Source organism: Phocoena sinus, chromosome 3 (assembly GCF_008692025.1).
Source record: "Phocoena sinus isolate mPhoSin1 chromosome 3, mPhoSin1.pri, whole genome shotgun sequence".
In the NCBI taxonomy this organism is placed as follows: Eukaryota; Metazoa; Chordata; class Mammalia; order Artiodactyla; family Phocoenidae; genus Phocoena; species Phocoena sinus.
Genome location: NC_045765.1, coordinates 5,345,918 through 5,370,015, shown reverse-complemented (window position 1 = coordinate 5,370,015; position 24,098 = coordinate 5,345,918). Strand labels below are relative to the sequence as shown.

The 24,098-nt window shown below is 46.6% G+C and overlaps 1 protein-coding gene across 5 annotated transcripts in view; it reads right to left on the bottom strand.

Moving 5' to 3' along the window:
• Positions 1-378: 378 nt before the first annotated feature.
• VAV1 (vav guanine nucleotide exchange factor 1) overlaps positions 379-24,098 on the bottom strand; it is a 50,455-nt gene continuing 26,735 nt past the window's right edge. Inside the window, exons 3-27 of one of the 5 annotated variants that reach the window (XM_032626828.1) lie at positions 23,607-23,665; positions 23,419-23,487; positions 23,157-23,265; positions 22,970-23,065; positions 21,708-21,776; positions 21,420-21,523; positions 20,701-20,800; positions 19,850-19,945; positions 19,554-19,622; positions 19,209-19,295; positions 19,032-19,117; positions 18,482-18,614; positions 18,075-18,184; positions 17,143-17,244; positions 16,815-16,912; positions 16,700-16,722; positions 16,478-16,523; positions 13,951-14,087; positions 13,561-13,626; positions 11,225-11,256; positions 7,173-7,289; positions 5,488-5,575; positions 3,933-4,047; positions 2,457-2,608; positions 379-685 (exon numbers count right to left, since the gene is read on the bottom strand). In XM_032626828.1, coding sequence (XP_032482719.1) covers positions 632-685; positions 2,457-2,608; positions 3,933-4,047; positions 5,488-5,575; positions 7,173-7,289; positions 11,225-11,256; positions 13,561-13,626; positions 13,951-14,087; positions 16,478-16,523; positions 16,700-16,722; positions 16,815-16,912; positions 17,143-17,244; positions 18,075-18,184; positions 18,482-18,614; positions 19,032-19,117; positions 19,209-19,295; positions 19,554-19,622; positions 19,850-19,945; positions 20,701-20,800; positions 21,420-21,523; positions 21,708-21,776; positions 22,970-23,065; positions 23,157-23,265; positions 23,419-23,487; positions 23,607-23,665 — 2,217 coding nt within the window. In that variant the 3' untranslated portion in view covers positions 379-631. Of the gene's footprint in view, positions 686-2,456; positions 2,609-3,932; positions 4,048-5,487; positions 5,576-7,172; positions 7,290-9,794; positions 10,124-11,224; positions 11,257-13,560; positions 13,627-13,950; positions 14,088-16,477; positions 16,524-16,699; positions 16,723-16,814; positions 16,913-17,142; positions 17,245-18,074; positions 18,185-18,481; positions 18,615-19,031; positions 19,118-19,208; positions 19,296-19,553; positions 19,623-19,849; positions 19,946-20,700; positions 20,801-21,419; positions 21,524-21,707; positions 21,777-22,969; positions 23,066-23,156; positions 23,266-23,418; positions 23,488-23,606; positions 23,666-24,098 lie in introns of those variants that run through there. The other 4 variants (XM_032626831.1, XM_032626832.1, XM_032626830.1 and 1 more) reach the window with 4 other exon arrangements.

The window sequence follows — 24,098 nt, the reverse complement described above, 5'->3', positions numbered from 1 at the left end:
AGCAGGAGGCAGTGATGGAAGATAACCACCAAGAACCAGCAGTCTTTGCAACACTCCAGTGCCAAAGCCCCTGGAGTTGAAACATGACCTTGGAGAGAATTGACTCAGGAGACCCAGATTCAACTGAACTGGAGAGGCTCCAAATAGTAATTATGTCCTATTACAGAAAAAAAAAATGAGAGTTCCATTTTTGTGATCTGGAATCTGTGAGCATAAAATTCTTTCCTGCCACGTGGGGGTCCCATTTCCTATTTCAGGTTTTCTTTTAAATGGCAGAGAAAGGTGATGGAGCCGGAAAGCAGGAATTAGTGAGGGGGCTTTTGTCCGTGTCCCAATGCCCTTTCCCATCTTTCGCTTCCCAGGTCTGACACAAGTCCATCCATTCATCATTTTATTAAAAGCGGTTGACTTGAGCCCTGCCTTCTCAAGGGGACCCAAGAGGAAATCAGTGTATTATAAATTAACCATGGCAGGGCATCATCCCAGGAGGCCTGCCAGCTGGACGCTAGCCCTCCACAGTCCATCCCGGACTCTCAGCCCGCCAGGACCTTTCACAGCCCCAAGGCCCACTGCCTGCCCATCCCAGGCTCAGAGCCTAGAGTTTCTCATCGCTCTGGCAATGTGCCAAAGCTCAGCAGTACTCAGAATAATCCTCTTCCACATAGTTGGAGGGGAACCAGCCAACCTGGAAAGAGACAGGGAAGTGGTCAGGGTAGCCTCTGCACGTTCTCCCACTGTTCCTCGACACACCAGGAAGGTTCCCTCCTACCTCAGGGCCTTTGCACCTGCCATACCTTCTACCCCAGAAAGTACCTCCCCTAGATACACCCTCGGCTGACCACTCCCACCTCCTACAGTCCTTTACTTACATGTCACCCTATCAGTAAGGGCTTCCTAACCATCCTATTTAAAATTGCAAACCCCATCCACCCCAACGGTCCTTATCCCCACTTCCTGCTTTTCCATAACACTTTTCACCATCTAATTGATTATATATGTTACTTATTTATGGGCTTCTTGTCTGTTTCCCCTCCCTTCACTACAACAGGCCAGGGATTTTTGTCTGTCATTCATCACTGAGTTCCAAAAGCCTAGAATAGTTCCTGGCACACAGTAGACACTTAATAAATATTTGTTGAAAATATGGATGGATGATGCAAGAGGGCGGAGATATGGGGATATATGTATATGTATAACTGATTCACTTTGTTATAAAGCAGAAACTAATACACCATTGTAAAGCAATTATACTCCAATAAAGATGTTAAAAAAAAGATGGATGGATGGAGGGATGGATGGAATGATGGATGGATGGATGGATAGATGGATGGATGAAATGATGGATGATGGATGGGTGGATGGATGGAATAAAGGATGGATGGATGAAATAAAGGATGAATGGATGGATGGATGGATGGATGAATTCTTTACAGCCCAAACCTTCCTAAACATCCCAAAATCCCTCCTCAAGCCCTAACTGTTCTCTACCACACACTAAATTTACCCTCCAAAGTTCCTAAAACTGTTCACCTAAGCAATTATCTAGGTCACTTTCCACATGTTTCCCTCTGGCAGAATTGAAGCTTCTAACCCGTGTCTTTATCTTCATTCAACAAATATTTTTTGAGAAACCAATACAAGCAAGGCAGTAGTCTAGAGGCTAGGAATTCATCAGCAGATGAAACAAAGAATACTTTCTGCCTTGTGAGACAAAAATAAGAACCAGACAGAAACTTTTTTGAGAAAATTTAAGTTCCCTCCTGAAAGTCCAAATTCAGGCAGACAAAAGGCAAAAGCGGTTGGTCTCAGTTCTGCCTTTTCATGCATTCAATAAGTATTGATAGACATACTATGTGACAATCAGTGTTGCAGGCACTGGTGATACTGCAGTGAACAAGATAGAAAAATCCCTCCCCTCGTGTTCCCCAAACATGCCAATCACTCTCTCACCCCAGGGCCTTTGCACGAGCTGGTTCCTCAGGAATACTTTCCCACACCTCCCACCACCCATGACCTGGCTGACTTAACTCATCCCTCAGTGATCAGCTTCGTCTCTCAGAAGGCGCCCTGACCTGCTCCCAGGATGAGCTGGGGGTTCCTTGGGGGCTCCCAGGGTGCCTTATGATTCCCCATCTCAATCTCAACCACCCACTGTTGTAACTGCATGGTTACAGGTCTGTGCTTCTCACCAAACTATGAGTTTCAGGAGGGCAGTGATTTTACTGTGCTCATTTTTGTCTCCTCGGCACCCAGCTAAATGCCTGACACATAGTAGGTGCTCGATAAATAAATGCAAGGCGCATAAATGAAATCTGTCCCTTCCTCCCTTCCTACCAGGGAAGCCCTTTACACGAGCCCCTGCCCACTCACTCCACTCCATCATCCCGTAGAGCTTCACTAGAGCCAGCTCACCCCACACCCTTTCCCTGGGGCTGCCAAACTCCGCCCCAACTCACCCGGCCATAGATCTCCCCTCGCCACCAGCCCTGCTGCCCCTTCTTGTTAAGGATCTTGATGATGTCACCCTCTTTGAGGGACAGCTCTGATCGGTCCCGGGCGCAGAAGTCATAGCGGGCTTTGGCTGTGCCAAAATACTTGGTGCTCCCTGCTGTGTGGGAGAGAGCAGAAGTGGGAAAGGGCCCTGGAGCAGACACACACCTACCGTCTGGGGGCAGTGGGAGGACAATGCTCCAATAGACCAGGATGAAGAAGGGCTCCTCAATGCTTCCTTCCACTGAGTGTTGGGTGGCCTGTGTTCTGAGTGTACACAGCTGTCTTCCCAGAATCATCCTTCTAGCCCAACCAGCATCCCAACTTAGAAAGTAATACCAGTTATGATCTTTTTAATGTTACGTATATATTCATAGTGAAAGAAACAGAAGAAAGATGTGGAAGTTCTCATTCTAGATAATATTAATTATACTAAAGAAGTCCAAGGGTTGAAAAAGAGAGGGAGAAAGATAAGAAAGGGGAAAACTTTCCAAAGTACAATGTTAAGTGATATTGTAGACTATAAAATTAATTTGTAGTATTTCTGCAAATATGCTAAGATTGAACATCCAAATATTCACCAGGATGAATAAGTAACTTGCAGACAGATAGAAACATTTATTTGATTGGGTGATGAGAATAGGGATAATTTTGGTCTCGGTGTCCTAATGTTATGCTGGTGTTGCTTTTTCAAAAATATAACTTTTTAAGTGGTGAATTGTTATTTTATTGGTAAACATTTTAACAATAATTAATTTTAAAATCCCTCTTAAAAAAATTTTTGGACATGTATGTAAGAATTCAGAAACTCCACCACCCAGGCAACTTTTCTGAAAAACGTACTCCAAAATGCACTCCAGAAAAATAAAATTTGAATCAGAATAAGAAATTTTAAAAATAAAGGAAAACACAGAAAACAAGAAATATAGACAGTCTAAATAATTCTTGATACTGAATTTGCAAAGTGAAATGCAATGGTGAAGAAAAAATTCCTAAAATATAAGGTATGATTGTTTTCCTTCATAGCAAACCGTAGCCTACATTCCAAATAACTTCAACAAACCAGGTGAGTAAGAGATACAAAGGAAAAGGAAAGAAAGAGCGTACTAAAGGTCTTGCCTTTCTGTGGGAGAAGGTTATTGATACTAATTCATGCCTGATATTGATACAAAAATAAAGGCTTAAAATGTGTAGGTGAGAAGCCTTCTGGTTCCTAGTGTCCTCATCTTCCCAAATATGAAAGTAAACTCTTTTGTCCAAGTAAATAGATATGCAAATCTCTCAAGAGCAAAGGGACAAACTGGAGGCGGGAATTAGCTCAAGCTGTTTCACAGATAGGACTTTTCTATGCCCACAGGAAGGAATGTCCACAGCATCCCCAAACTTTCCCTCCACAATGGGAAGGAGCTGGCACAGCAGGTCCCCAGCTGGAGACAGCCTACCTGGTGGTTTGCTGATGGCTCTCCTCTCAGGCTCCTTGAATGGGAACTGCAGGGTGGTGTCCAGTGACTTGAAGCAGTCCTTCAGAGAATTCTGTTGGTAGAATTCTACAAGCTCCTGCAAAGAAAACAGCAGGACAGATGCTCTCTCAGAGGGCCAGCCCACAATGGGGACACAGCTGGAAGGAGCCACATCCAACTCCTCATGTGAAACAGATCCTCCTTCTGGCCTCCCTGGCAAAAGACACCTTGAATGCTCCCCACGATGGGGAGCTCACTCTCTTCCTGGTCAGCCAGGACCATTTTATGGTGAAGAAATCACATTGTCTCAAGACAGTTCTCCTAACAGCCAGTTCATTTCATGATAAATTTACCAAATAATCAACTTGCCTGATGACCAGCTCACCAAAACCAACCCTCCCTGGGTGTCAAGAGCACTATTTTTACAAATAATTGTAATAATAATAAATGCTGTTTACTAAGTACCTACTGTGTGCTGGTCAGTGTGCAACCACACATCATCAAAAATGGGCTGTGTATTATTATAATAATTTTGTATCAATGTTCAACTTCCTGACTGTGATAATGATACAGTAGTGAGGCAAGAGGATGTCTTTGATAGTCATGCTAAAATACTTATAGGAAGGATCGTGATGCCCGCAAATTACTCCTAAATAGTGCAGAATAAATGTGTGAGTGTGTGCGCAGAGAGAGGGAGACAGAGAAAGCAAAAGAGGAAGGATATTAACCGTCAGTAAATCCAGGTGAAAGGTCCACAAATATTCATGACACTATTCCAGCAACATTTCAGTAATTTTTCAGAAATAAAAAATGGGGGCAGGCAAAATTTTCAGAGTAAAAAGTTTGGGGGCAAAATAGATTTGTGGAGTGAGTGAACAGTCCCTAACCTTTTGGGCAGTCAAAGATCCATTCGAGGCTCAAGTGAAATCTGAGATACCTTCCTCCCCCCAAAAATTGCAAATATATGCAAATTTCTGGATTTTCTTTCAGAGGATTCAGAGGATCCTCAAGCATCCACAGACCGTGGGTAGGATCCATGTGCCTTAAACCAATGGGCTTAAGATGTCTAAAAGACAGCCCAAAGTTATAGGGCACCAAACAGAAGCAAAAACACTGGAAAGGCATTTGGATTCTCCGTGAAATGGTCATTAAGCAGATTAGGCAGAGCTAAATTCTTGACATCTGACAAAAATAGGGGCTCTGCTATTCGGTGATACCAGATGAGGACTAAATCTCAGTTTCCCGCATGTGTGAAACGGGAACTCAGAGAGTGAGCTGAGCGGATGAAGTGCAGTCCTGTCTGTAATAGCTTTGGCACTCGGTAAGTGCTTTGTAAATGTTCACTGATGCTACTGTTCTTTCTGTTATTATTCTTCTCCGTGTTGATGATTAGGAAAATGAGTTTAAAGCCAGTTGCTCCATAGTGCCTCTTGGAGGGACTGTTCTGAATGTAGGAAAGGGGGTCCCAAGGTGGAGCTTCAGAGAGGGTCCTACCTAGATTCTGGAAGGCTGGGTTTAGGGATGCATTGGCCCTTACCATAAGCCCCCGGAAAGCCTTCTTCTCTGTAATCCGGTACAGTCCTTCTGCTGTCATGATTTTGATATGCTTGACCTCAACGTTATACCTGGAAGCAGGGAAAGAGAGCGAGATGGTCACTGGGTCCTGAGTCTGGGAATTCAGGCCCAGCTCCTGTCGAGTCTCAGCCCCGCGCTACACACCCCCAACCATGGAAGAAGCGTTCTTGGCTACTTCAGGGAGGGGGTGACCAGCGGAGCCCAGCAGGATCCCTTCCCTGGAGCCTTTGCTGCTCTAGACCTTAATTTCTTGCTCCATATAACAGGAATCATCTTCCTTGACCCACGGGGTTGTTGAGAAGTCAAAAATACCTTATAAAGAAAGCACTGTTGTAGAGTAGATAGGATGAAATCTCCACTTCCACTAATATGAATGACCATAGAATCTAAAGGATGTGCGAGAAGGGATCCATTTCCACCAATATGGAGGACCACAGACTAGTAAGGAAGAGGCATTGAATTGGCAGAAGTGGTTCTGCCAATAGGAAGAACTAGATAACCAAAAAAATCTCCTGCTCAAAAAACCCCTAGAAATGCCGTGAAAAAAATGCTGAGCTCTCAAAAAAGTAAGGGAAATCACCAGAGGCCAAAAATGAGGATGAAACTTAAAAGTATATGTCTTTTTACTCTTTTTTTTTTTTCTTTTTGGCCACGCTATGCAGCTTGGGGAATCTTAGTTCCCCAACCAGGGATCGAACCCCGGCCCCCAGCAAGAGAAGCACAGAGTCCTAACCACAGGACAGCCAAGAAATTCCCGAGGAGCATATGTCTTAATCACATAGAAACATGAGATGAGTTACTGGATCCCTGTTGGGTAGAGAGTTGGCACTGAGACCCACCCACACCCATAAGGGTGGACTGTCAAAAAGCTACATCCTCAGGAAAAGAGGTGGTCTAGAAAAGCCCACCCATGAGCACAGCAAGGACCATGTGAAAGCTTGTCTCAGACCCAAAACAGAAAAGTCACCCTTGAGAATTCATAACCTCAGTCCTACCCTCTTATGGGTTTAGTATTTATTCTGAAACCACCTGTGTAGTCTGGGAAACTAAGGAATTAACCAAAAATATTTTAACCTGAAAAAGAAATGAACTTGTTGGTGATTCCCAACAGAAGCAAATGCAAAATCTCTGGGGACCCAGGCAGCAAAGATACCCACAGGGAAAACCTCACTTAAAATCACAAGACCCGGGAGAGTGGGAGGGAGGGAGACGCAAGAGGGAAGACATATGGGAACATATGTATATGTATAGCTGATTCACTTTGTTATAAAGCAGAAACTAACACACCATTGTAAAGCAATTATACCCCAATAAAGATGTTAAAAAAAAAAAAATCACAAGACCCAATGACAAAACCAACAAGGAAACAAGTCACCACAAGCAAGAAGCTGCACCCAACAAACAGCAAGGCAGGAAAGCCAGCCTCTTCCTAGAGTATGCTAAATACCTCCTGGAGCCTCGCTTAAGAAGCGTATCTCTTTCCTGTGGGTTGCCAGTCGAGTAAAAGAAATCAGAAAGATTAAAAACACCTAGGACCCTGCAGGAGCTCAATAAAAGATAACTGTCATGACTGTACATCTTTCTTCTTCCCAAGCACCTGCAGTGCCCAGGTCACGAGGGGAGATAGGTCAGGAAAGGAGGAATTACTTAATGCTGATGGCAAATTCTGCAGCATCTTTCACCCTCTGTCGCACCAAAAACGTCCCGTCCGAGCGGTTGGTGAGGATGCTTTCCGCCGCGGCTCGCTCCATGGGGCCCGCGTACCTGTTGAGATACACCAAGGAGAAAGGTCCACACAGCCCCTATGTTGCCCTATTGAGGCTGTTTTTCCCCCCAACCCCTGTGATTTCGTTTTAAGTGAATGACAGCCTGGGTCTAGCAGCGCCCTTAGACACTATAAACCTTGGGGGAGGCATTGGCCAGAGTCCCGAAGTGGCAGTGGCCATTAGATATCTGTAAGTCACACCCAAGGTTTCACCCCTGGATTGCAGGAGACAACTCGGTCCTTTGGGTATGACTGTGTCTCAGTGTGACACAATAAGAAATATATATTTGGTTTCTGTGCCCCCCAACCTTTCCTGGCACGTAACTCCTAAAAGCTTCGGAATCTCCGAAGTGATTAAGTGTCTTTTTGTATGCTAATGAGATGACTGGGGGCTCTTTGATAGCCTCGGGATGGGGGCTGGTGGCCGGAAGAAACAACCCCACCCCTACATATGGGGAGAGAAGAGGGGCTGGAGGTTGAGTTCACTAATGGCCAGTGATTTAACCAATCTTGCCTACGTAATGATGCCTCAACCAAACCCCAACCAAATGGTTTTGGAGAGACTCCAGGTTGGTGAACACAGGGAGGTACGGGGAGGGTGCAAGCCCAGAGAGGGCGTGGAAGCTCCGCCCCCTTTCCCCATACCTTGCCCTGTGCATCTCTTTCATCTGACTGTTCCTGAGTTGGATCCTTTTATAATAAACTGGTAATCTAGTATAGAAACTCTTTCTCCAAGTTCTGTGAGTTTGTGTTAGCAAATTACCAAACCCAAGGAGGGGGTTGTGGGAACCCCCCATTTATAGCCGATGGGTCAGAAGTAGGGGTGGCCTGAGCTTGTGATTGGCATCTGAAGTGGGGGATTGTCTCGTGGGACTGAGCCCTTAATCTGTGGGCTCTGATGCTAACTCCAGACAAACAGTGTCAGAATTGAATTGAATTGTAGGACACCCAAGCTGGTGTCTGGAGAACTGGAGAATCGTTTGATGTAGGAAGAAAATCCCGCACATTTGGTTTTAGAATTGCTGAGACTGTGAGTATAGAAAAACAGTTGTTGGGTTTTCTTTCTTTTACTTGGAATTTGGCATGCCTGGACAGGAATTTACTGAGTGTCCACTGTCTGTCCATCTCTGTGGTCACCAGGACGGAAATAGGGTGAGGAGAGTGAAAGATAGCCTTAGGTACAAAATTTAAAGGGCAAGCCCCAAAACTCAGACATCAAGATAAATAATAACAAGTAAAATAAGTAGTATTTTAATGCAGTATTTTTAAAGTGCAAAAACATCCGTAAAAGGAATGAAGTACTGAAATATTCTACAACGAGGATGAATCTTGGAACCAGGATGCTGAGAGAAGCCAGTCACATAAGGGCACGTACTGTATGATTCCATGTATATGAAACATCGAGAACAGGCAAACCCATAGAGACAGAACGTACATTAGTGATGGTCAAGGGCTGGGGGAAGGGGATGGGGGTGATTGTTAAGGTGACGGGGTTTCTTTTTGGGGGGTGATGAGAATGTTTTGGAGCTAGATAGAGGTGCTGCTTGCGCACCATTGTGGATGTACTCAATGCCGTTAAATATATTGGGCTGGCCAAAAAGTTCGTTCGGGCCTTTCCGTACGGGAAAACCTGAACGAATTTTTTGGCCAGCCCAAGAGATGTGAAAAATAAATAAAGGTGTGACTATGAATATTTTATGCTGTAAATGTAAATATATAACATACATATATTAATTATAGATAATATATAATTATATGTGATATATCAGTGTGGACATGAATATATTTATGGCATAAATTTAAATATAAACATAAAAAATATAACTATAGATAACACAATTATAAATAATATAGAAATATGAATGTGTTTATGCTATAAATGTAAATACATAACATATATATATTAATCATATACTATATAATTATAGATAATATATGTGGGACTATGCATGCATTTGTGCCATAAATTTAAATATATAACATAAATAATATATATGAACTATAGACAATACATTTATCATATAAAATATGAATTATTTATTATATATAAATACAAATATGTTTATGCTATAAATGTAAATATGTAACAATATATATTAATTATATACTATATAATTACAGATAACATGTAAATGTGAATAGGACTATATAAGTGTGAATATAACATAAATAATGTATGTTAATTATACACAATATATAATATAGATAATATATAAATATGAATACAAATATGTGCTATAAATATAAATATACAGCGTAATATGCATTAATTTTATATAATACATAATTATATGATCTATAAATGTGAATATGTGATATAAACTTAAATATTAACATAAATGCCACTTTGGTTAATTTTATGTCATGTAAATTTCACCTCAATTTTAAAAATAAGTTCAAAAAAAATCTGTGATGAGCAAAATGTCAAAATTTTAAATAAGGACAAGATCTGACCCCGCAGTTGCCTGATTCACCACAATTCACCTTTCCCCACTCCCAGCCCTATCATATCCTGTGTCTCTATTTACAGTTTTGGTATTTCGCTCATCGCAGATTTTTTTGCCTTGCTTTCGATTTTTTAAAATATTGCATTAAAATAGTATGGATCTCGATGCCTTAGTTTTTTGGCACCCCCTTAAATGTTGCACCCAAAGTCAGGGTCTCACTCTCCTCAATCCAGTTCTGGCCCTGGTGGCCTGGTGACAACATCTGGCAGGGCAGGGGCAGAGTGAGCACAGCCTCAGGTGACCACGGCTTAAACCCTGGCTCTGCCACCTAGTTGCTCTGTGACCTCGGGAACTGAGTTTGCTACTTTGAGCCCCAATTTCCTTTTCTGAAAAGAGGAGATAAAACTGCCCATCACAGAGGGACATTTTTGACAAACGGCAATAATGCAGTTGGGGCACCTCATACATGGTAGGCATTCACGACACGGGTGTGTTATTACGCCCTTTGTGTAATAAGGTCAGGCTTTGGAGTCAGCCAAGCTTGGGTTCGAATCCGACCTCCTTCACCTCCTCACTTTGTGATACTGAACAAATCACTTGTCCTCTCTGAGCCTCGGTTTCCTCCTTTGCAGAAAGAGAGTAAGAATAACACGTACTTCAAAGCGTTACTACCGGAATTGAATGTGTCCTTGAAGTGCTGACACACGGTCATAAAAACAATACAATAGCATGTCCGAATCTAAGATGCCAATGATTGTAAACTTCACTGTGGTTTCGTGGGCAATTACGAAATAAAGATTAACTACCCATAAAATTAAGCAGAAGACTCAGACACCACTCATTGTAAGAGCCGTTCCAATGCCAGAGATGTTAAAACGTGGGGGAGAAAAATGTGTATTTTAGAATGCATGAAATGCAGTCGTAACAACGAGTGCTAATAATAACAGATAATAAAGTACTTTTTGTGTGCCAGGGACAGAGCTAAGCACTTTATAGGCTCATGGAAACCGCCTAACAGCCTTATGAAGCAGATATTATTAATCTGTTTTCCAGAGAGGAAAGCTGAAGCACAGAGAAGTTGAGTTATTAGCCAAAGGTCACAGAACTGGATAATATTGGAGTCAGGATTTGAACCCAGGTCAGTGGGCTCCAAAGCAACACTGAAAACCTCCATCCCTCACTGCTCTATCAGTAGTAGGTGCTTAAAAAAAAGGGTTGGGGGTGGGGGTGGGGAGAGGGAACTGCCACCATATCATCACCATCATTTTCCTTCCGGTGAAAACATAATGTCCCAAAGTCAGGGACCTTCTTTTGTTTGTTCTCTCCTCAGCAGCCCCCAGCATAGGGCTGGAGCCAGCAGTTAATGCCCAGGGTTTGAAGAATGAATAACTGATTGGTTGGTAGCCCCCATCCCCACCCCAATGCCCAGCCCAGGCATCCACCCCAAAGCACCCCAAGTTGAAAATTTAAAAAGTGGTTCTACTTACCAGAGATGAAGAGACAGGTCCTGAGGGGGACCCTGGGGACACAAAGACCAAGACTCAGGGCAAAGAGTCCAGCACGCAACAGGCTTCAGGGCACTACATTCATTCATTTTTTCCACTATCATTTATTGGGGGCCTGTTATGTGCCAGGCACTGTGCGCTTCAGTGGAAATACAGTCCCAGAATCCAGGGGGAGAAATCGGTCCACCCTCAAAGGAATCAGCTTTAAAGAGGCAGCTACGTTTGTAGGCAGAAATTGGAGAGACGTTCAGATCTTGGCTTCCGAATGCCACGTTCCAATGAAAGGACCCAGGCTCCTTGGGGGAATGGTTGATTCCAAGATTGGGGCAGAAAAAGTACAAGAGAAGTCTGCTATTGTGCTAGAAAGCAAGGAAGGGCTCAAAGAATGATGGGGGCATGTCGAAAGGACGGAAGAGCCAGCCTGAAGGGGCTCCCATTGGTCAAGGGTGGGACAATTTAAAAATAAAAATCCAGGAACATTTCCTGAGATAGATAACACGCAGATACATAGATAGACACATAGAAGATTGATTGATAGATACATAGATACACAGATAAATACAAAGATGATTATTAGATAGATACATAGATGATTGATAGATACACAGATGGATACATAACATAGACAGATGATTGATAGATACACAGATACATAGATACACAGATGATTGATAGATACAAAGATGATTGACTGATACACAGATACACAGATAAATACATAAATGATTATTAGATAGATACATAGATGATTGCTAGATACACAGATACAGATGGATACACAGATAGATACATAGATAGATGACTGATAGATACACAGATACATAGGTACACAGATGATTGACAGATACATAGATACAAAGATGATTGATAGATACATAGATGCATACATATATAATACCTAGATATATAGATTAGAAGAGACAGTTCTTCTTTACAATAGAATATCTGCTAATAACTTCGCAGGAAAGGATGGAGTTGGAAATTCATAATGTAACTCCACAGTGGAGAAATGACCCCAAGCCAAAAAAAAAAAAAGTCAAAGATATTTTTGGGAAAAGTATAAACATATACTCTGGATTACATAATATATAATGAATTATATTAAATATAATAATTTATATAATAGTATAATGTCCTTGTTGAATTTCATGTCTCTAAAAATCATGCTATGATTATACAAGAGAAGGTTCCTGTTCTTGGGAGATATTCAGAGATGAAGGAGAAATACGTCTGTAAACTTACTTTGAAGTATCTCAGGAAAAATAAATAATAGACATTTTTAAATAAATAAATTGTGCAGAGAAAGATGATAGAGCAAATGGGACAAAATGTTAACAGGTAGTGAATCTGAGTAAAGGATGTATGGCAGTTCTTTGCATTATTCTCAGGACTTTTCTGGAAGTCTGAAATTACATAAAATGAAAGGGACAAAAACAGGACTTTCCCTCTGCAGGCTCCTATGAGGTCTGTGAAGCAGGGTCATGAGGGAGGATAAGATTTGGGAAGAGTGGGGAAGATCTTAAGTCATCATCAGGAAGAGGGAATCAGGGGCTTCCCTGGTGGCACAGTGGTTAAGAACCTTCCTGCCAATGCAGGGACACGGGTTCGAGCCCTGATCCGGGAAGATCCCACATGCCGCGGAGCAACTAAGCCTGTGAGCCACAACTACTGAGCCTGCGCTTCTAGAGCCCGTGAGCCACAACTACTGAAGCCCTCGTGCCACAACTACTGAAGCCTGTGCGCCTAGAGACCGTGCTCCGCAACAAGAGAAGCCACCACAATGAGAAGCCCGCGCACCGCAACGAAGAGTAGCCCCCGCTCGCTGCAACTAGAGAAAGCCTGCGGGCAGCAATGAACACCCAACGCAGCCAAAAATAAATAATAAATTAATTAATTTTTTTAAAGAAAGATGAGGGAATCAGGGGAGCGGGGAACAGGTGAAGAAGGACAGGGGCCGGGCAGGGTTGTGGGCAGGTCTGTTTCCAAAAGCTGGGCAAGGAGGCACGGGGTGGGGAGTGACCCTGTAGAGGACTCTATTCAGTGTCCCAGAAGGAGGGCAGGGGTTGGTCAACCCTCTAGACCCTTGCTTCTTCTCCTGATGATGGAGAGGATCTTCATACAAGAAAAAACAGAGAAAAGGACTGGTCATCTTTCCCAGGGTGGCCCCCTCTCTGGGCTCAGTCATTGAGGTAGGGAGTGACCTGCCATGATGGGCGGCCCCCTCCTGATCTCAGGAGCGTCTCCCCAACGCTGCAGAGGGTCGCGGGACCCTCTCTGAACTCCCCTGCCCTCTCTCCAACCAGACTTGAGACACTCACATGCACGTAGGGCTTGACCCTGTTACAGGGAAACCAGCCAACTTCATTGGTAGACGTATTCCTGCCCTAAGAAGATGGGAGGGAAAGACAGACAGAGAAGTTACAGGCATCCAACATGTGTGTGTGTGTGTCCATCTTTCACCCAACGGCCACTCTGCTTGGCCATCTATCTCTCCATGGCCTGGATGCCCAGAGAGGTGTCAGTCAGTATCAACTTCCTGGGAAGACCACCAGCTCAGAAGGGCCAGACCAGCCCCAGAAATCCCCATAGACATCACTCTCCCCAGAGCAGCGATGTCCAGTTGTGCCATGATCCCATTCCCAAGGTCACCTACACCCTGACCCGAAGCTCAGGTCCTTCTCCATCACTCCCACAGCCCCAGCCTGTACCTCCCACCAGTTCTGTTCGGCTTCGGCCTTGGTGAGTTCCACAATGTCTCCAGGGCTGAGGCGTAGAAAAGGTCCAATGGCTCCAGGGGGTGGAGGCAGCCCATAGTACTCCTGGCACACCTCCATCTTGGGCAGGCCTGGAGGGGAGGGGAGGTGGTGATACAGAACGGCTGGTAGTCCGGGACTTTCAAACCTGAGTCTCACCACTCACCAAGATGGCGAAAATTAAAAAGACAGACAATATGGCAATATCAAGTAGCAGCAAGGATGTGGATGGAGCAACTGGAAGTCACCTGGATTTCTGTATTCTATTTTTTTTTTTGCTTGAATAAGTTTTTAATATGAAAATATTTTAAATAATTTTTTTTGGCAAAAACAGGGAGGGTGGCCACCACCCCATAGCCCATTCCTACATGGCCGTAGGAATCCACTTTGGAAAACTATTTGGCTGTATCCACTAAAGCTAATTCCACTCCTGATATATCACCAAGAGAAATGAAAACATAGGTCCCAGAGAGTCATAGCCAAGAATGTTTACAGCAGCTCTCTTCACAAGAGCCAGAAAAATTGGCAACAAACCCAATGTCCTCAAGAAGATGGATAAACACAGCACAAAATACAATAAGCAACGAAAAAGAACAAATGACTGCTTCAGGCAACCGCACTCATATGCAGTAACTGAGTCCATGCTGTACAAGTTCATATGGATGAAGTTCAAGGGCAGGCAAAACTAATCTATGATGACAGAGGTCAGACAGTGGTTCCCTCTGGGAGGCAGGATGGACTATAGCAGTGAGTATGACCAACACCATCCAGTAAAACTTTCTGCGATGATGGAAATGTTCTATACATTAATCTGAATGGTGGTTACATGGGTGGAAATTCAGTGAGCCATACATTTAAGATTTATTCATTTTATACACCTTATGGTATGTATTTTCTATCTCAATAGAAATATTTCAGAAAAACAAAACACAGAAGTATTTCCATCTCAATAGAAAATTATATATATATATATAATGGATATGAGCAAGTGTATATATGTGTACATATATACGAACATATATGTATTGGCTATGTTTAACTATATATATATAGAGAGAGAGAGAGAGACTCACATACACTCATATATATTTCCTCCTATTGAGGACATTTGAGTTGTTTCTAATTTTTGACTATTACAAATAAGACTGATGTATCTATATCTAGCTGTAGATACAGAACTACAGCTAGATATCTATGTATCAGGATAGATAGATAGATAGATAGATAGATAGATAGATAGATAGATAGATGATAGATAGATCGACCTGAAACTGAATCTTTACACTGATTCTGTACGACTGTGAGCAAAGAGTTTATTTTTCTTGGCCACACCAAGTTCTTTAACAATGCCTTGTCGTCCTGCTTCCTAGCCTTCACACATGCTGTTCCCTCTGCCTGGAACACTCCTGCCTCCTCATCAGTCTGACTACTCCTTATCCCTCAAGTGTCCACTTTAATGCCACCTCCTCTGAGAAGCCTTCCCCGAAGGCTCAGATTCATCAGGTCCCCCGGTTGAATGCTCTGGAAAACCCTCTACTTCACCCACCTCAACTGCAATGACTTAGCCAAAGTCTGTCTCCTGCTACCAGCCTGGGAGCTTTGGAAGGACAGGAAGTACACTGTTTTTAGTCACCCTTTGCCCCAGACAATATATACAGTAGATGCTGAATAAAAATCACCCATCACGACTGTGATCCCACAAACATCATTAATATACACCAAAATCCAGCCTTTCCCCACTGCCATTGGGATAAAAAGAATTCTGGCTTGGCCAAACTCTGCATCCCCTGCAACCATCCAGTTGGACTACACTTTGCTGAAACTACTCCATTATGATGAGATTTTGTGATACAGAATCAGTACGAGAAGGGATGAGGTATGCCCAGCTAGCTAAGACTACAGATGGAGTTTGTAAGTGAGAAAAAAAAGGGGGGGGGGGGCAGTGAATAATAAAAGTGAATGGGAGGGGGTGGAGGGATAAATTGGGAATTGGGGGTTAATGGATACACACTACTATATATAAAATAAACAACAAGAACCTACTGTGTAGCACAGGGACCTATATTCAATATCTTATTTACTGGATCAATATAGTAATAAACTATAATGGAAAAGAATCTGAATATATATAGATATAGATAGATAAATGAATCACTTTGCTGTACACCTATATCATTGTAAATCAACTATACTTCAGTTTAAAAAGTACGTATATACATAAAAATGTGAATGGGAGAGAAAGAGCATCTTAACAAGGATTTCTGTGTTCCGTGCATCCCCTTCACAGTGTTTGAGCAAAGCTAGTAAAGAATTTGAGTTCATTATTTATAAATTCCTTTGGGGTTTCTAGGACTGGAACAAATGCTTTATAAGCAGGGCATTATGTGGTCATTAATATAATTGTTGAGATCTGCCCCTGGGCCAGCATCACTGAGGCAGACTAGATTTATTTCTGCCCCCACAGCGCCCCCTTCTGACTCACCCAGCTCATTCCTCTTTTTGTCTTGAGCCCGCCGATGTGGCTTATCCTGGAGGGAGAGACCAAGACAGCAAATATCGCTACCTGTGCCCAGCCTGAGGGCTCCTCAGCCCTTATCTGAGCACCCAGCAAAGAGCCATGCCCACTGCCAAGGGCTCCCGGGTCCTGCCTTCCCTACCCACCCCCCTGATTTTCCACGCACAGAAAGGAGCATGGGGGTCTTACCTTCTTCATAGTTCCTGCAAAATCTATGAGAGGGTAAAGGAAATACTAGTTAGAATGGGAACCCCAACCCTCCATGCAGAAGCAAGCCCACCTCCCAAATTCAGTCTCCTGGTACCTTGCCCGTGTCGACCACATGGAGGGACCCTCCCCAGACACTCCTTGTGTGCAGGTACACGGCACCGCTGGCAACGGTAGCCCTGATAGAAAGTGCCTCTGGGATGCAGGGAGAAGGTAAAGAAGAGAGTCAGTGATGTTGAATGAACACAGCCAATCGTTTTCACCAACAACATAAAGGGCCCCTTTGTGCTCTCTTTAGAGCAGGACAGAGATGGAGAAGCTAAAGGTCAAAGGAGGGCCTCCCCCCTCCCATCTCAGGGCCATGACAGCCAAAGAGGAAGAGCCAACCCAGCCCAGGACCCGGGTCCATCCTCCCAGACTCCCACCTCAGCAGCATCTGGCAAGCCTTGCAGGACGTGGTGTCCTCAAAGGAAAACATCTGAAAGTCATGCCCGTTGGCAGTGGCGTTCTCGGGGTAGATGTTGGAGCTGGTGAGGGAACGGAACATGGATGGAACAGGATTCAGCCATAAAAGGGAATGGAGTACCAACACACGCTGCATTGCGGATGGATGAAGACTTCATTCTTTTTCATGGCTGAATACTATTCCATTGCGTGGATATGCCCTGTTGTGTCTGTCCATCCATCCATTGATGGACGTTTGCATTGTTGCCACCTTTTGGCTGTTGTGAATAGTGCTGCAATGAACGTGGGTGAAGACAGAAAGCGGATTAGTGGTTGCCAGGGGCTGGGAGCAAGGGAAATGGGGAGTGATCACTTAATGGTTGCAGGGTCTCCTCTGGGGTGGATGAAAATGTTCTGGAACTGGATAGAGGTGATGGTCGCACATTATGAATGTACTAAATGCCATTGAAATGTACACTTTAAAATGGCTAAAAAATAATAAAATAAAATAAAATGGCTATGTTTGGGGAACTCTCTGCTGGTCCAGTGGTTAGGAGTCCGTGCTTTCACTGCCAAGGGCCTGGGTTCGATCCCTGTGGGGGAACTAAGATCCCACAAGCCGCGCAGCACAGCCCAAAAAAAGTCTAAGTTTTTGTTATGTGAATTTCACCTCAAGAAAAAGAAGGAGGAGGAAGGATTTTCAGGCTGGTGACTGAAGCTTACGAAGACTTGGCATTCTGGTGATGCATGCAGCCTTCAAAGACTGTCCTTCTCGTTTCCCAGATGAGGAAACTGAGATTCAGAGTGGTCCCATGGCAGAGATGAGATGACAGCACAGAATTGCCTCCCAGATCCTGCACCCAAATGCTACAGTCCTCTGAGGATAGAAAGATGGAGGAGGAGGGTGTCTTACATGGCCATCTCGAACTGCTCCAACCACTTCTTCTTCAGTTCTCGTGTCTTGAAGAACAGCTCATAGCCCTGGGCACCTTGGTCCTCAATCAGGAGGAACATGTGAGTCCACTGCAGGGAAGCAGGGTTGAAAATGAAGGCACCTGCTCGGAAGAGGGTGGGACCACACGCCCATTGACCCTACCACTGTGGGGAGAAAAGGGTCAAGCCAACTACAGCCTGTCTGCTCCCAGGAGAGCCATGCATGGGTTACCATTGCAAAGGGCTGCCCAGGAGAAGCAAATACACATTCACAAATCTAAAATCACACAACACACGCACTGGCATTCCAAAGGCCAAGTGGAGAGCTCAAGCTGCATTGAGGCTCCCCAGCACTGAGGTTCCCCAGTTACAGCCTCCAAGCCTCACCTTCTTGTTGTCCCGCTCTCCGGAGGAGTCATCTCTAACCTGGAAGCTGTGCAGGTTCACAAAGTCCTTGAGGTCGTAGGTGTCTCCTCGGCGCTTACAGATGAGCAGAGCTTTGTCGAGCAGGAAGGCGTACCTGGAAGCAGCTGGGTCAGGTGCCCCTGTCGGGCTCCTCCTTAAGTCCCCACCAGCTCTCTGCCTGATCCCCTCCCACCTTCTGGGCCCCCACCCTGCAGTCCATCTAGGATTCCTGCCCTTTTCCTCCTCTGTGACCAACTTGGCCATGCCTACCTCACCCACGTGATCCTTACAGGTCCTGCCACCTGTCGTTCTTGGCTCCTCCCACGCATCCATGCTGGCTCTGCCCCGCCTCTCCATCTAGGCTCCACCCACTGGTCTGTGTGGCCTCACCCACCTGTCTATCTAGAAATAGGGCCAAGCCCCTGCCCAGACTTCACTCCAGATCCGAGTTGGCTGTGTCCACCTGCCTAACTAGTAGCCTGGCCCCGCCCCTGTCCAGGCTCCACCCTAGATACGTGCTGGCTCCGCCCACCTGTCCATCTTGGAGCGCCGCTCCACAGAAGTGATCTTGAGCTCGCCATCGATCTTGGGTCGGCCATAGTGGGCCAGAGACTGGTCCTACACAGCAAACGGTGTGTCTGGTAAGGGGCCACGCAGGAGACCAAACCCCCTCCCCACGTGGCCACGGCCCTGGCCATGCCCGCCTCACCAGGTTCTCGATGGACAGTTGGAAGTTGGTGATCTGCCTCAGCGTCTCGTTGTCACGCTTGACCTCGTTCACGCACTGTGCCAGGTCCTGGGGGTGGAAGAGGGGTGAGCCTGGGCCCCCCCACCACATGGCCGGAGACAGGGGGTCAGCCCCCAGCAGCGGCTGGCAGAAGGATGTCACTGTCCCCAAGGGGGACGCTGCGAATAACTCACTCGGCGGAGAGGTGTGTCCCCGTGCGGTGGAGGCAGGGGTGGCCCGTGGGTATGACCGTGCCTGGATGGTACTCACTGACTTGAATGCGTATGTGTCTGTGTGTCCCCGTCACCCCTGTGTGTGACCACTCACCCTCATGGCATCCAGGGCCAGCCGCAAGTTCTCCTTCTCCGTTGCGTCCTGCGTGTGTTTCACCAGCTCCTGCGTGACCCACAGAGACATATATCACCCGGGGCCTCTGCCCTCTCATCCTGGGCTTGTTTGGGAGCCTTCCAAACAAGCCTGGCCCACCAGCTCCTTCTTCCTCCTTCTGCTGTCCCTAGAGGCATGGCCCCAATGACCCCACCCAGAGAGGGGAGCCCAGCCCCTAGGAGCCCTTGCAGCGAGGTCGATGTGCCAAACCCATGCCTGGGCGCGCCCTTGGGCACCTGGAGAAGGAGGTGATATTTGAGGACCCGCTGCATGGGTACCATTAGCAAGTCCCGTAAGGTGAACCTCCCGTTGTTCGCTCGCTGAGAACATTCCTGGGAGATTGGAGAAAGAGGTGAGTGAGAAGAGGTAGAGGCAGGTGGGGATTTTTATAGAACCTGAAGCTTCATCTTTCCCCCAAGGAAATAAGGAAGAATGTCACGGGGTGAGGGGTGGTTTAAGACCCAGCTGGAAGGCTGCCTGGGGAAGAGGTCCAGGATTCCTCAGCTGAGGGGGGCTGGAGAGGGGGAGATCGACAGGTCTGGAGGGTCCCCACTGTGGAGACCAAAGAAGCTGATGGACGGCACACACAAGCCATTCCTCAGCATCCCTGCCCCGTCTGTGCTCCCACTAGACACACGGGTCATGGTGGGGTTCAGTCCAGGATCAGTGCTCAGCCCAGGATCAGGACTTGGCTGGGATCAGGGTTCTGTGTGAAGTTGGGGTTCAGCCCAGACTTGGGGCACAGCCAGGGTTGGAGCTCTGGCTGGGGTTCAGTGTGCCCTCAGAGTTCAGATCAGGGTCAGGACCTCAGCCTGGCATCAGGGCTCAGCCCAGAGTCAGGGTTTAGCTGGGGTTAGGGCACAACATTCTGGTCCATCTCCTCCTGGTCCATTTCTCCCAGCTGGCTAGTCAGTACCACCCTCCCCAAACCTTCAGCGGGCCAACTTCTGGCTAGGCTGCAACAGAAAGGGATGCCATCTCCAGCTCGTTTTCCTCTCTACTGCCCCTGGAGCCTGGGAAGGAGTGGGAGACACACACACACACACACACACACACACACACACAAAGATGTAGCCCATCCCCCCACCTCCAGCTTCATCTGCACATCCTCCCGGGCTGTAGCCACACGGTCCAGGTGCTTGCTGGCTGACTCCACCTGGCTGCAGTAGCGGCCATAGATGAGGAACCTGCGGGAAGAGGACAGGTGGCCGGAGAATGGCAGCTGGCACCAAGGTCAGGCCGATCTGGGTGTCAGTCCCAGCCCCACCTCTTCCCAGCTGCATGACGCTGAGCCTCAGTCTCCCTGTCTGTAAAATGGTCATAACAATGGCACGCCACACACACACACACACACACACACACACACACACACACGTGGGGTTATTATAGCATTAAATGAGATAAAGCACAAGAAGCTCTTATCAGAGCACCTGGTGTATCGTCTCTGCTCAATGTTCATTTATTTAATAAGCGTTTATTGATCACCTACTGTGTGCCAAGCCCCATGTTAAGCGCTTTAAGCATTAATTTACTCAATCCTCACCACAACCCCAGGAGGTATGTTCCTGGATCACACTGATTTTATAGATGTGGAAGTAGAAGCACAGAGAGGTTAAGTGACTTTCCAATGCCACACAGCTCTCAAGAGGAAGAGCTGGGAATTTAACCAGAGATGGGCAGCCCCTTGCCCATGAGCAAAGAAGGAAAAGCCCTCTCTGTCCAGTGGTCTATGAGGGTAGGGTCTCCCAAATGCCCACTCAGGGCAGGGTGACCTCCAGAGGTCTGGGCTGGCCAGCTGGGTCTCACCTCTCCTTGTATTTGATGAAGACCTGGTAGAGGGTGGGTGCACTGGGGTTGGCCAGGGCTTCCTTCATCTCCTTTAGGAAGTGGGTGTGCACGCGAAGCAGGTCCTACTCGGAGAGAGGCGTAAGGGCTGCGGCGGGAGCCTGGGGCTCGGGATGCCAGGTGGGAGAAGGGTCATCCACCCACCCTATGTCATTCATCTTCCACACCCCCACACTCCAGGGACAGGCGAAGCCAGTAGACCATCCCCACTAGACAGAAGTCCGGGAGGGCGGGAATTGGTCAGTTCACCTCAATGTTGATGAAGATGATCTCAACGTCTTGGGGTTTAAGGAACCGCTGCAAGGGCTTCATAAAATGCTGTGGGGGTGGGGGGGGAGACAAGGATGAAGGATGAAGCAGTCCCAGAGAGACAGGGAGGAGGAGACAGAGACGGAAAGGGACGAACAGAAACACAGAGACTGAGCGAGAGAGAGAAATGTGTAGAGAGAAAGAGACAGAGGCAAGGAAACAGAAAAGGAGAGAAAACAGAGATGGGGAAAAAGTCCACACGAAAACCTGTACAAGATTGTTCAGAGCAGAATTAGTCATCATAGCCCCAACGTGGACACAACCCAGATGCCTGTCAATGGATGAATGAATAACAAAATGTGGTCCATCTATGAAAAGGAGGGAAGCACTGACACACGCTACAATGTGGATGAACCTTGAAAACATGTTGTTCAGTGAGAGAAGCCAGACACAAAACACCACAAAGTGTAGGAGTCCATTTAAATGAAATGTCTAGAATAAGTAAATCCATAGAGACAGAAGGTAGATTAGTGGTTGCCAGGGGCTGGGGAGAATGGGGATTTAAGGGGTGATGGCTAAGGGATATGGGTTTTCTTTGGGGGATGATGAAAATGTTCTAAAGTTGGGAATTCCTTGGCGGTCCAGTGGTTAGGACTCCGCACTCTCACTGCCGAGGGCCTGGGTTCAATCCCTGGTCTGGGAACTAAAGTCCCACAAGCCGCGCAGGGCAGGCCCCCGCCCACTCCCCACCAAAAAAAAAAAAAGAAAGAAAAAAATGTTCTAAAATTAAGCAGTGGTACACAATATTGTAAATCAACTGTACTTCAATAAAAATGTTAAAATAAACTGTGGTGACGGTTTTACACCCTTGTGAATATACCAAAAAACATTAAATTATAGATGTTAAATGGGTGAAATGTATGGTATATTGATTAAATCTCAATCAAACGGTTAAAAAAAAGAGATGGCCAAAGGACAAAGAGGAACTACAGAGTGAGAGACAGTAACAGAGATAGACGGACAGAGGTGGGGAAAAGATAGAGACGGGGAAAAGATAGAGACAGGGACAAAGAGACACAGAAGGAGAGAGAGAGAGGTAAACAGAGAAAGAAGTAGGGAGAGACACAGAAGGACCAGAGACGAGGCGAGACAGAGAAATACAAAGCAGTGGGGACAGGTAAGAGCCCCAGGCCCGCAAGGGACGGATGACGCCTCTCCGCTCCGCGCATGCGCATGGCAGGGGCGGGGACTGAGCATCGCACCTGTTGGATGGAGCCCAGCGTGTCCGTGTACTTCTCTTCCGTCTGCTGGATCTCCCGCAGACAGCAGCACCGCTTGTCATACTCTGTCATCTTGGGCTGAGAGCAGAGAGGGGAGGCCGGTGTTGGGGTGTCCAGGGCCGCGCCCCACCCATGCTCCTGCCCCGCCCGGCCCTGCTCTCCCACACACCGGCATGGGCACCGGCTCTGTGCGCATGAGGTCCTCGTACACCTCGTCGCCCTCGGCCTCCTCGTTCTCCACGCAGTCGTACAGGTCCTCATCGTCCTCCACCGTGTCGCTGCGGAGGTGGAGTCAGGCAGGGCCAGGGGCTTCCCTCAGACCAGGGACCCTTCTGATCCCCTGGGGCAGGGTCCTGTCCCCTCAGACCCCCCGGGGCAAGGTCCTGTTCCCTCAGACCCCCCGGGGCAGGGTCGTGGTCCCAGACACTCACTCGATCTGGTCGGACAGGCCACTGTAGATGTCCTCATCACCCACACTGTCCTCCTCAGTGGGGAAAGGCCTGGGGGAGCCAGGATGGTGTGAGCCAGAGGCCAGAGGGCCAGGTGGGGAGGGAGCTTCCGGGAGGAGGAGTATTGGGGCCAAATGGGTCCAGAGCTGTCAGCTCAGATAGTTACTCACATGATCCCCTTGTTCTGGGCAATTGGGGTCCAGGACAGAGCGGACAGAGTGTAGATGACCTGTGACAAGGGCCAAGGCTGCTCAGCAATCCCCTTGCCCACCCACATGCCAGAACACAGCCTCCAAGCACCTGACCTTGAGGTTAGACCCCCATGCCCCTGGGAGCCTAATTTGGGATTTTCCCACCTTCACATTCCCCAACGTCAGCATGTCAGCGTTCCTTTAACTGAGCACCCACCACTTGAACCCCTTGCTCTATTCAATCCTCATAATCACTCAGAGAGGATGGAGTGATATTACTTCCAAGTTAGACAAGGGACTTAAGGCTCAGAGAGGCGTGGCCACATATCTGAGGTCACACAGCAATTGGTGGAGCAAGGACTCAAACTCAGTTCCACATGTCCTAAGCCAGGCTCTTTGCACCTGGTGTACAGTTTGGTCTGGCCCATCAGTCCTTCCCCAGTAGCCTTGGGCTTGCCCAGTGTAGACGTT